Below are 12,230 nucleotides of genomic sequence, written 5' to 3' on the forward strand. Positions count from 1 at the left end.
CCCAGAACCAATAAAGCTCGTAAGTTGACGTACTACTGAAGTCATTTAATTGTATTGCTAATACTGTACCGAGTAGCTTGACTCCTTTGTATGTGGCTGCATGTTCATGTTTCCTGTTCTATGGTCATCGTCACACTTTTTCGTCTTTTGCCTACTGGCACACTTCTGTAGTGCCACAGAGAAAACAAAAAAAACACTTGAGGTCATCTTTTAGCTGCTCACTGAGCTGAGGATGATTTGATGACGTCTGGTGTGACGTCGCGCATGATGGTGCTTTCAAATCCGTGTCGGAAGCCATATCTTTTTTTTTTAAAACTGTGTCTAAATAGTGCTAGTTTTGTGGCATCTGAGGTTCCATTGTGTTGGATTGGACTGTTAGCGCATGATCCCAGAAGATTATGGAAATCTATTTGATGCTGCAGTTGTGTTAAGTGGATGTGTGTGTGTGTGTGTGTGTGTGTGTGTGTGTGTGTGTTGTCTCTTTAGTAACTTGTTCATTAGTGGAGTTTGATGCGACAATTGTGCGGTTTCTCATGTTAAGAGAACCCGTGGGAAATAAATGTGCCCACCAGCGTTTGATTTTGAAGAAAGTAAGTAATGCAAGTCCATTACTCATCACGACACGCTCACTCACTCACTCACTCACTCACAATGGACAGTCATCGCATGGAGCCCCCGTCTCCTCCATTAGGATGCATGCTGCAATCAAGGACGGAGTTTTGTCTTTAACAAAGCCGTATCCATGGCAACCGAGATGTGGGTTCAAAAAGTCCTCTGTGGGTTTCTTATGCCACGAGAAAGACGTCATTTGGCTTGAGTGGGTACAACACACATCATAATTCATATTTACGTTATGTCTTATCTGTCCTCTACCAGACGGACAGTTTGGTTAACTGCAGCGTACATTTTACGACACCTGCCTTGGACATTGACCTCCTTTCACAGACCCGCACGTTATTTTATTTTTTTTACGGCACACTTGCCAGGATATCCCTGCCTTTCATGGCAGAGAGTAGCATCCGCCTGTGTATTGGATTCTTTTTTTTTTTTTTTAGTGGTTGACGTCACCTGGGAGCATCTAGCCCAGCGCCGCAGTCAGTCCTGAGATGAATGCACAATATTTAAATGTAACCTAGCCGGTTCTCTCACTCCCCCCTGTGGGCTCACCCTGCCAGCACAGGCACATACAAGACCCACGTACAGTAAATACAGTATATACACATACATCAGTCTCCAGTGTAGCTTCAAATGTCTTATGACTGTAACTTTCATGCAGATTTAATATTAGTTCAACCGTGATATTCTACAGTTGCACTTAAAACAGCCTTTAATGTAAGTTAATTGCATTTTTAAAATGTATAAACTTTCAGTAGATGGCTATTTGAGATATTGTCCAGAACTCCTTCATTCTGCACTCCATCCAGCTGTATAATCACTGGCCATACAGCAATAGATGATATATGTCTATTACCTGACCGCTTCTATGTTAGCTACCTCTCTTTGTTTATAATGTATATTTTCTGCTGAAGCTACTCTATTTTATGCTGCAGCTGTTACATATACTGTAATATTGTACATGGTAATTGTTATATATTGTATATTATATATAACATCCATCCATTTTCTACCGCTTATTCCCTTTGGGGTCGCGGGGGGCGCTGGAGCCTATCTCAGCTACAATCGGGCGGAAGGCGGGGTACACCCTGGACAAGTCGCCACCTCATCGCAGGGCCAACACAGATAGACAGACAACATTCACACTCACATCCACACACTAGGGCCAATTTAGTGTTGCCAATCAACTTATCCCCAGGTGCATGTCTTTGGAAGTGGGAGGAAGCCGGAGTACCCGGAGGGAACCCACGCAGTCACGGGGAGGACATGCACACAGAAAGATCCCGAGCCCGGGATTGAACCCAAGACTACTCAGGACCTTCGTATTGTGAGGCAGATGCACTAACCCCTCTGCCACCGTGAAGCCCCTATTATATATAACAATATAATATAATATAATATATCAGTATGTATCATATACTGTATATATAATATGTAAATATTACATATATGTTATATTTTTTATTGCTACTCCGGTATATGTTTTTCTATTTTATACCTGCCTCGTCCTTTCCATCCTTACACTTTCCATCCTTTGTAACTGAGCTACTGTGTGGAACAATTTCCCTTGTGGATCAATAAAGTTTGTCTAAGTCTAAGTTGAAGGCTGATGGGTTTTCGGATTTTTTTTTAAAATTGGGAAATGATTATATTTCAATTTCTGAACATCTGTTTTATGTGGGTAAAATAAACATTACAGAAAAAACATTTTCAACTGTAACACCAGAAACTGTGATACAGTTGATTGGTTGTGGACATGACCACAATTAATTACTTTCCGCTAAGTAGGAATCCTTAATTATTTTTTCATAGCTAGGGAATAAAAAACTATTCATGATCTTTTTTTTTTTTTTTAGTTTTTCCTCATTGCTAGCACCCTCGACACTTTTTGGTCATGTTTGTGCTCTTTTGATCCAATAAAGTACTGCTCCGTGAGGCGGAGTTTAATCAGTTTATTTAGTCTTTTTTGTGCTTGAAAATGCTTAATCTAGGACCAAAAAACTTTAGAATATGCTTACATTTCTATTTAAATCCCCGATAAAGTGAAGCTGAAATATTCGAAGCGATATGTCACGACTGTATTGTGTATTTCTTGTTGTTGTACTATTTATTTACTAGCTTCCACAGTGACTCAGTACTTTTAATGATAAAACACATGAAGCATTTCAGTGAATCACTTAAGCGAGATGTCACTGTATGTGAGTGGAGCGTAATGCAGTGTGTGTGTTCTTGTATTTATGCCCTTCTTGAGACATCAACGAGGAAAAGTACCTTCCATATGAGGACCGGTGAACAAGTTAGGACGGAAATCATGGTCCCAATAGCGAAAACCATTGCATCTAATAGAGAATGTCTCATTTGCACCCCTGGTGGTGAAATCTATCAAAATTAGGGTGGTCCCAAAAAGGAGGGATTTTTCAAATTGACTGTGTGTAGGTTTTAAAAGTGCTACTCCTCTGGTCAACATATGAAATAACAAGTGTGTGTAAGAAATGTCATTGCGCCCCCTTTGTCCAAAATGTATTAAAAAAAAATAGAATAAATATGTATATAGAGACATACTGTAATAACTTGAAGTAAATTATGAAGATTAAAAACCAATTACAAACAAAAAATAAAAATAAAAATAAATTAACTAAAAGCAGTCTTTTTCTCAAAATGTGTCGATTTCTTTCTTATAAAATTGGGAACAATTTCTCATATTCTTTTTGTTTCTGTAATATTGCAATATTTTCTCGTAAAATTACTTTTTATGTAAAATTATTACTTTTAAATGCAAAATGGTGACATTTGTCATATAAAACTCTGACTTTTATCACAATATTGCCATTTTCCCATTGTTCTTGTAAAATAGTGACATTTTTTTATTTAGAAAAATTATGTATTTTGTCATAATTATGCCAAGTAATATTCTGATTATTATTAAATGATTGCCAAACTGTTAAAATGTTTCTTATAAAATTGTGACTTTTGTCGAGTACAGTGGCTTTGTGGTTAGAGTGTCCGCCATGCGATCAGTAGGTTGTGAGTTCAAACCCCGGCCGAGTCATACCAAAGACTATAAAAATGTGACCCATTACCTCCCTCCTTGGCAATCAGCATCAAAGGTTGGAATTGTGGGTTAAATCATCAAAAATGATTACCTGCTCACTGCTCCCCTCACCTCCCAGGGGGAGAACAAGGGGATGGGTCAAATCCATCCATCCATTTTCTACCGCTTGTCCCTCTCGGGGTCACGGGGGGTGCTGGATCTCAGCTGCATTTGGGCGGAAGGCGGCGTACACCCTGGACAAGTCGCCACCTCATCACAGGGATGGGTCAAATGCAGAGGTTAATTTCACCACACCTAGTGTGTGTGTGACAATCATTGGTACTTTAAACTTAAAATTATGACTATTTTTATAAATTTGCCAAACTTTTAAGCTATTCTTGTAAAATGGCTAGTGTTGTTGAGTAAAATTCCAACTTTTATCATAGTATTGCAAAAATGTTCAGTTTTTCTTGTAAAATCCTGACTTGCATTGAGTAAAATTACGACTTTTATTATAATACTGCCAAAATTCTATGTTTTTCTTGTGAAATTGTGACCTTTTTCTGGTGAAAATCCAACTCATTTTTTACAACAAGCTTTTTGGTAACACTTTAGTATGGGGAACATATTCACCATTAATTAGTTACTTATTAAAGTAACAAAGACTTAATTTAGAGTTATTTGGACACTAGGGGAACATATACGGGTTAGGGTTGGGGTTAGGGTTAGGGTTACTAATGAGCAATAATTCTGAGGTTATTGAGGGAAGACTCTTAGTTAATGGCTTACTGGTTGTATAATAAGGCCATGCAGAAAAAGGCATTAATAAGCACTTTATAATGACTAATTAAGAGCCAATATGTGTTCTAATTTGCATGTTAATAAGCAACTAATTAATGGTCATTCAATCAATCAATCAATGTTTACTTATATAGCCCTAAATCACGAGTGTCTCAAAGGGCTGCACAAGCCACAACGACATCCTCGGCTCAGATCCCACATCAGGGCAAGAAAAAAATCAACCCAATGGGATGACAATGAGAAACCTTGGCGACCGGTGCAATAGACGTCGAGTGGATCTAGCATAATATTGTGAGAGTCCAGTCCATAGTGGATCCAACATAATAGTGTGGTGAATGGTGAATATGTGTTCCCCATACTAAAGTGTTACCAGCTTTTTTATATTTGCATAGTATGTGTATATTATCCATCCATCCATCCATTTTCTACCGATTGTCCCTTTTGGGGTCGCGGGGGGTGCTGGAGCCTATCTCAGCTGCATTCGGGCGGAAGGCGGGGTACACCCTGGACAAGTCGCCACCACATCGCAGGGCCAACACAGATAGACAGACAACATTCACACTCACATTCACACACTAGGGCCAATTTAGTGTTGCCAATCAACCTATCCCCAAGTGAATGTTTTTGGAGGTGGGAGGAAGCCGAAGTACCCGGAGGGAACCCACGCAGTCACAGGGAGAACATGCAAACTCCACACAGAAAGATCCCGAGCCTGTGATTGAACTCAGGACTACTTCGTATTGTGAGGCACATGCACTAACCCCTGTGCCACCGTGCTGTATTAATGTTGTAAATACAAATCTTTATTTATCTAGAAAGGGTAGTCCTAAAGAGGTAGGCATTTTTCAGAGGTCTCAAGAAGGTAACAAATACAAGAAAATGTGTGTGTGGTGTGTGTGTGTGTGTGTGTGTGTGTGTGGACACTTAGGGAGTCATTTATAAAAGGCTTGATGGCAACAACCTTGAGCGAGCGTGCTAATGAGTGACAGTGGGGTTCACCTCAATCACTAAAGTAGACACTTTCAGCACCACGGACAGCTCCTGCTGTATTTTACACTACGACAAGGGGCGTAGCTGCCCCGTTAGACACGAACACAGCGACACGGCGTGCAAAATAAAATAAAATACCCTCGATATCGACCCTTTGCTTGTGAACCAGCAGATAAGAAAAGCGGATGCTCAATCCAACTGCACGTTTACTATAAACGTTACGCTCGATTACTAGAGAGTGCAGGGGAAGGCAGCAATTGAGGGGGAAAGGGGGCGGGGGCGTTGCAGCCTTGGGTAAATCACTATCAATAGGACGTCTTCAAGGCGACTAACGTACACAAAGTTGAGTGGGAAGAAGAGTTCCTTCACATTTCCACCAGCCATCGCGTCGTTTATCAACCCCCCCGGCCCCACCCCCTTCCCCCCCGACTTCCACTCCGAGCTTCCGCGCGGCTCTCCGGTGATCTCGATCGCGGCAGTGGCGGCCGTCGGAGCAGCGGCGTGGATCTTTTGGACAGATGTCTCTGCCTAATATCAGGAATTTAAAGTGTCTCTCGCCGGTCATGTGCCAATGTAAGGTCATCTGCAGCAACCGGACCCTGTCTCTCATGTTCGGGTGCAAGGTAAGGGTGAAGCCCCTGAGTGCTGGATGCTTGCTGCCTGCACGGATCAATTGAGGAGGGGATGCGTGTATTTATAGCATATATGCATTGTTGTATTTGTATTTCCCTCACGTACACTACATTGCTTCATGCTTTATATTATTATTATTATTATGTAGCTTCACTATGTTCCCTGCTATGAATGAAATCTCCATCACAGTCTAGGCCAGGTCCTTCAGGGCTAACGTCATGCTGACTGGTCCACATTTAGGTTTGCATCACAGCAGAGATGAGGAGCTGCACTGCATGATTTTGACCTTGGGAAATGCACTTTGTCTAGCCCAGAGCAACTTAGATAGCCTTCATCACCAGGGAGAGCATATGAGAGGCTTTATTCCTCCTCGGAATCAGATAACTGGAACGGTCCTCCTCTTTTTTCTCCATAGCCCAAGGAAGAATCTGAAGTAGGCAAGCTGCTTTATATTCCCAACAATAAATAATGATTATATTTAGTTTTGCATTAGTAGTTTAAACTTTGACTTTTTTGGGTTAAAAATCCAATTTATACCTAGATGCGTTTTCCAGTATGTTCCCTCCATGTGACATTCTACTTTGATTCAGCTATGATATACGTATTAGTCCACTGCCTGTTCTCATATGTGCACACAGAAAAATAGCATGTAGGCAATATATCAAAAAGTGTAAACTACATTATACTTTATTGTCAGAAATATATTTTCCCCCCGAAAGTGAACCCAGGAATATCAAACTCGTAAACATCACGGTGCGTTACTTTTTGTAAATATGAAAATGTGACAGTCCTGCTGTTTTTTCCTCGAAAAATGGACCTATATAACAGGGCTGTTTTTTCTCTCCAAAAATTTGATTGTGATTCACGATTTTTAGATTTTATACATAAAAGTGTGAAAATAAGTAATCAACATATTTTTTTCAAGGAGTCACACATTAGAACAATATGCAATAATTTCCTTTTAAAATAATTGGATTCATGCAGACACTGAGCTTTTGTCTACATCAAACTGTGGTCTGCGTACCACTAATGGTACGCGGGATCTATTTAGTGGCACGCCAATGAATCACATAATTAAATATTAAAACACAGTATTACTGTTCAAACTGTGTGTAATGTTGATGTGGCCAAAACATTAACTATACTTGTTTAAAAAACACTTTGCCTTGTTTTACAGAATATTTAAGCTGACAATGTTAGTGTATTTTAATTTTGGTCATTATGGTGGTACTGGAAATGTGTTTTCTGAGGTGGTACTTGGTGAAAAAAGTTTGAGAACCACAGGTCTACATCATGCTTTTAAACTAAAGAAATACCCGATAAAAACTATACTGTGTTTATAATGTAATGTAATCATAATATATAATAATGCAAGTAACCATCTAAAAGGAAATACACTTTAATTTCTCATTACTGTATAATTGTTTACAATTGTACTGTAATTGGAAGGTAAAAACCTTTAGTCATAAATAAATATTTTTAAAAAATGGACTCTCATTTCTGTAAGTATCATTTAAAGGGGAATATATCAACATCATAGCAGTCGGCATCCCAGTGAGCAGACATTGTACAGTAAATTATGTTTTATTATGTTTGTTGGCTCTCATGATGTCCGCAGTGAGTAGTAATCAGCAGAGGTGGGTAGTAACGCGCTACATTTACTCCGTTACATCTACTTGAGTAACTTTTGGGATAAATTGTACTTCTAAGAGTAGTTTTAATGCAACATACTTTTACTTTTACTTAAGTATATTTATAGAGAAGGAACGCTACTTTTACTCCGCTACTTTTATCTACATTCAGCTCGCTACTCGCTACTAATTTTTATCGATCTGTTAATGCACGCTTTGTTTGTTTTGGTCTGTCAGACAGACCTTCAAAGTGCCTGCCTTACTGGTGACGTTTCACTCCGTTCCACCAATCAGATGCAGTCACTGGTGACGTTGGACCAATCAAACAGAGCCAGGTGGTCACATGACCTGACTTAAACAAGTTGAAAAACGTATTCGGGTGTTACCATTTAGTGGTCAATTGTACGGAATATGTACTGTACTGTGCAATCTACTAATAAAAGTTCCAATCAATCAATCAAAAGTGTGAAGGAAAAAAGATACTTTTTTTTATTTCAACCGGACATCCCGTCAAAAGCCTAAAGACTGACCGCACATGAGGACGTTCCTGTCTTCACAATAAAAGTGCCGCTCCATCGCGCCTGCGCTTTCAAAACAAGAGTCTCCGAAAGCCAGCGCAAACAAGCTAGCAAGCTAAGGAGTTTGACGCCAATATATTTCTTGTAAAGTGTATAAAAACGAATATGGAAGCTGTACAAATAAGATGCCAAAAACCCACCACTTTCATGTGGTATTAGACAGAAAGGAGGAACTTTTCTTCTCCTCCATTTGAAAACGTGGACGTTACCAGCACTACTGTCTGATTCCAATCAATGCAAGTCATCAGAATCAGGTAATACACCAACTTATATTCTTGTCTTCATGAAAGAAAGGAATCTATATGTTAAACATGCATGTATATTCATTAAAACATCTTTAACATGTAAACAAAAACAGCTAAATAAATACATATAAATTATATACTGTATATAACAATGTATATATATATATATATATATATATATATATATATATATATATATATATATATATATATATATGTGTGTGTGTGTGTGTGTGTGTGTGTATGTTACTCATCAGTTACTCAGTACTTGAGTAGTTTTTTCACAACATACTTTTTACTTTTACTCAAGTAAATATTTGGGTGACTACTCCTTACTTTTACTTGAGTAATAAATCTCTAAAGTAACAGTACTCTTACTTGAGTACAATTTCTGGCTACTCTACCCACCTCTGGTAATCAGTGATGTCGAAGGAAAAAGCCGACCTTGTGATGCGTTTTTTAAATTAATGCGCCGCCGTATACTTAAAATGATCAAAATACGTACAGTAAATAATACATGTTTATTTTATAAATATGCCCGTTACTACATTACATATATACTTACAGCATGTACTGTATATACAATCTTGATATAGGTGTTTGGATGTTTTATTAGAGCGCTTTATAGGCAGAATAGAGTGACCCACATGGGCTCCATTGTAAGAAGACTTTTGATTGCATTTATTCATCACTTAGAATGCATTAAAAAAAGAAAAACATAGATGTTCTTGTCTTACATAATGATTGTAAATGATGGGCAAAATTGTCCAAAAACTGCAGTTCCCCTTTAACTTAAATAAATAATAACCATCTTAAAAGGCTTTTTTTTCTCCAGTTGGAAAAAACTACGTCGGGTTGTCTTTGTTTCTGTTGCCGTCGCATGGTCATATGGCATTCTCCCTCGATTGTCCGTGTTGATGGGTTCATATTGCCCATCTGGGTTGAAGTTCAACCCACAGCGGGACATTTGGCTTTGTAATCATATTTTTTTCTTCTCTTAATTTTTGTTGCTTTGCGGAACTTCTCACTATAGTGAGGCCGCGAGGAGTGAGGCTCTCTGTACGTGCTTCCTGTGTGTGTAAGCCAGCGTTTTTGCTCTCTGCCCATCGGGACAAAGATTGTGAACGACTGAAAAGAAGGCTCACTCTGTTCATTTAAATCTGCTGTGAAATAAACACACTCAGGTGCTGAGAGCGATGCAGAGTGTGAAACCTCTTTCTCACTGTTTGAAACGGGAGACTAAGAAAACAAACACATGGACATGGCAAATTATCGATCACAGTAAGTCAATTTATTAACTTATTGACAATCGGCCCAGGCCGAGTCACCATTAAAACCTTTACCCCGGAGCAAGTTGTTGTTAGCGTACTGGCTGCCACCACTACAGTGCAAACAAACTTGCTGTTTCCATAAACACGTTTGATTAGCCAGGAGGCAAAGGAGGCAAGGCTCAACAATTCTGATTGGCGAATTTGTCTGTCACTCAAATGCCGATGACAGCAAAGAGAGAAAAAACCCCACCAAATCAGTGGTCTCCCAACGATTGTTCCGGGTAACGGTTCCTGTGAGTGACTCATTTGCTACCGGGCCGCACAGAAACATTAAATAATTTATAAACAATCACGTTTTTTCTTACCAAACTTTTGCCTGTCTTACCAGAGACACCAGTACGCTTGCTTATACCTGTAGATGTATATTAAAACTACTTAAATGTAAATGTGGAGGGGTGTGTGGCCTGCGGGCCTGCAGCGGAACGGGGTGTGCTAGGACCGGCCTCGATGTCAGCGACAGGTGCGTAGATGGCCCAGGTGGGCCTGCTTATCTAATCACCTGTCGCTCTGTTTAAGCAGCAGCCTGGAGGAGAGTGTTAGTTGGAGCTGGCGTGAGAGCGAGAGCGTGCCTGTCACCGTCACAAAAAGACAATTGCTGGAAAGCAACCGAGAGACTTGATTGGAAAATAAAACTATATTGAACCTGAACCGGGCTATCATGTCGGTGCTATGTGGTCCAAAGAACCCACTGGGGGGCAACCTCCACAGTAAACATGCCAGATTGCAGCCAAAGGCTAATTTTCATCGGCAGTCCAGTCGAGGTTGCTGGTGTATATATCATCAACTGGGGTTAATTGTATATATTGTATACCATCAATATGCCACACTTGGACGGCCAGTCCGTAAAAATAATGCCTACATTAAACCAGTCTCTGGTGCAAAAAAGATTAGGGACCCTTGGTCTAGATAATTCTGGATAAAAATTCTGCATAAATGATGTTCCACAGTCACATTTTTAACCCACTTTCTGATTGTCTGCAAACAGTTCGTTAGTGAAGGTGTTTACCTTTAGATTGTAAACGAAACCATACCCCACCCTCTCCAAAAGTATCAGAATGTATATTTTGAAAATGTACACTGTTAAATATACACATTGAAGAAGAACATCACCGCTATTTTTTGTTTCAGACAAAGTCGAAAATTAACTTCATAACAAGTAAATATTAGGGTTGTCCCAATACCAATATTTTGGTACCGGTAGCAAAATGTATTTCGATACTTTTCTAAATAAAGGGGGCCACATACATGGCATTACTGGCATTATTTTGACAAAAAAATATTACAGTAAATTAAACATACCTTTCTTATGGCAATCAAAGAACAATTTTGGCCTTAAATAAGACAGTGAACATTCAAGACAACTTCTCTTTAGCTAGTAAGTAAACAAACAAAAGCTCCCAATTTGGCTGCTGACGTATGCAGTAACATATTCTGTCATTTCTCATTCTATTTTGTCAAAAGTATGAGGGACAAGCGGTAGAAAATGGATTATTAATCTACATTACTTGTTCATTCACTGTTAATATCTGGTTATTTGTTTAACATGTTCTATCTACACTTCTGTTAAAATTTAATAAACACTTATTCTTCTGCTGGTTGGATGCTTTACAATATTTTTGGATATCATCACAAATGTGGGTATCGATCCAATACCAAGTAGTTACAAGGTCAGAAATTGGTCATATTTAAAGTCCTCATGTGTCCAGGAACGTATTTCCTGAGTTTATAAACATTATAAAAAAAATTAGAAAAGGAAAAAAAGATTTTGTGATGACAAAAAATCTGGATGTAATCATTGTAGCATTGACTAGATATGGCTCTTGCACTGGTATCGTTACAATCAATACCTGTGTAGACCCACCCTTTTGTTTACATTCAGGACCGGTAGCTTGCTGTCAGCTGTTAGCTATTGTATTCTCCTGTGTGTAGTGAAGCATGTTTGGCTATTTCTCATCCTGCAGGAGAATACTTGTAAGAAACATAGTTTATTTGTTTGTTTGTTGGGGCGGCATGGCGTAGTGGGTAGAGCAACCGTGCCAGAAACCTGAGGGTTGCAGGTTCGCTCCCCGCCTCTTACCATCCAAAATCGCTGCCGTTGTGTCCTTGGGCGGGACACTTCACCCTTTGCCCCCGGTGCCACTCACACCGGTGAATTGAATGATGAATGATAGGTGGTGGTCGGAGGGGCCGTTGGCGCAAATTGCAGCCACGCTTCCGTCAGTCTACCCCAGGGCAGCTGTGGCTATGAAAGTAGCTTACCACCACCAGGTGTGAATGATTGATGGGTTCTACATGTAAAGCGACTTTGGGCACTTAGAAAAGCGCTATATAAATCCCAGTTATTACCATGAAGGCAAGGATTAGTGATTTAGAAG

General features: G+C 39.5%; 1 protein-coding gene across 3 annotated transcripts in view; it reads left to right on the plus strand.

Annotated features, from left to right (window-relative positions):
* The window catches only part of LOC133607596 (disks large homolog 4-like), a 184,656-nt gene that overhangs the window by 74,971 nt on the left and 97,455 nt on the right, over positions 1–12,230 (plus strand). Inside the window, exon 1 of one of the 3 annotated variants that reach the window (XM_061962378.1) lies at positions 5,941–6,060. The exons of the other annotated variants lie outside the window; for them this stretch is intronic. Coding sequence (XP_061818362.1) covers positions 5,956–6,060 — 105 coding nt within the window. The 5' untranslated portion in view covers positions 5,941–5,955. Of the gene's footprint in view, positions 1–5,940; positions 6,061–12,230 lie in introns of those variants that run through there. 3 annotated transcript variants of the gene reach the window in all.

Source organism: Nerophis lumbriciformis, linkage group LG09, assembly GCF_033978685.3.
Source record: "Nerophis lumbriciformis linkage group LG09, RoL_Nlum_v2.1, whole genome shotgun sequence".
NCBI lineage: Eukaryota > Metazoa > Chordata > Actinopteri > Syngnathiformes > Syngnathidae > Nerophis > Nerophis lumbriciformis.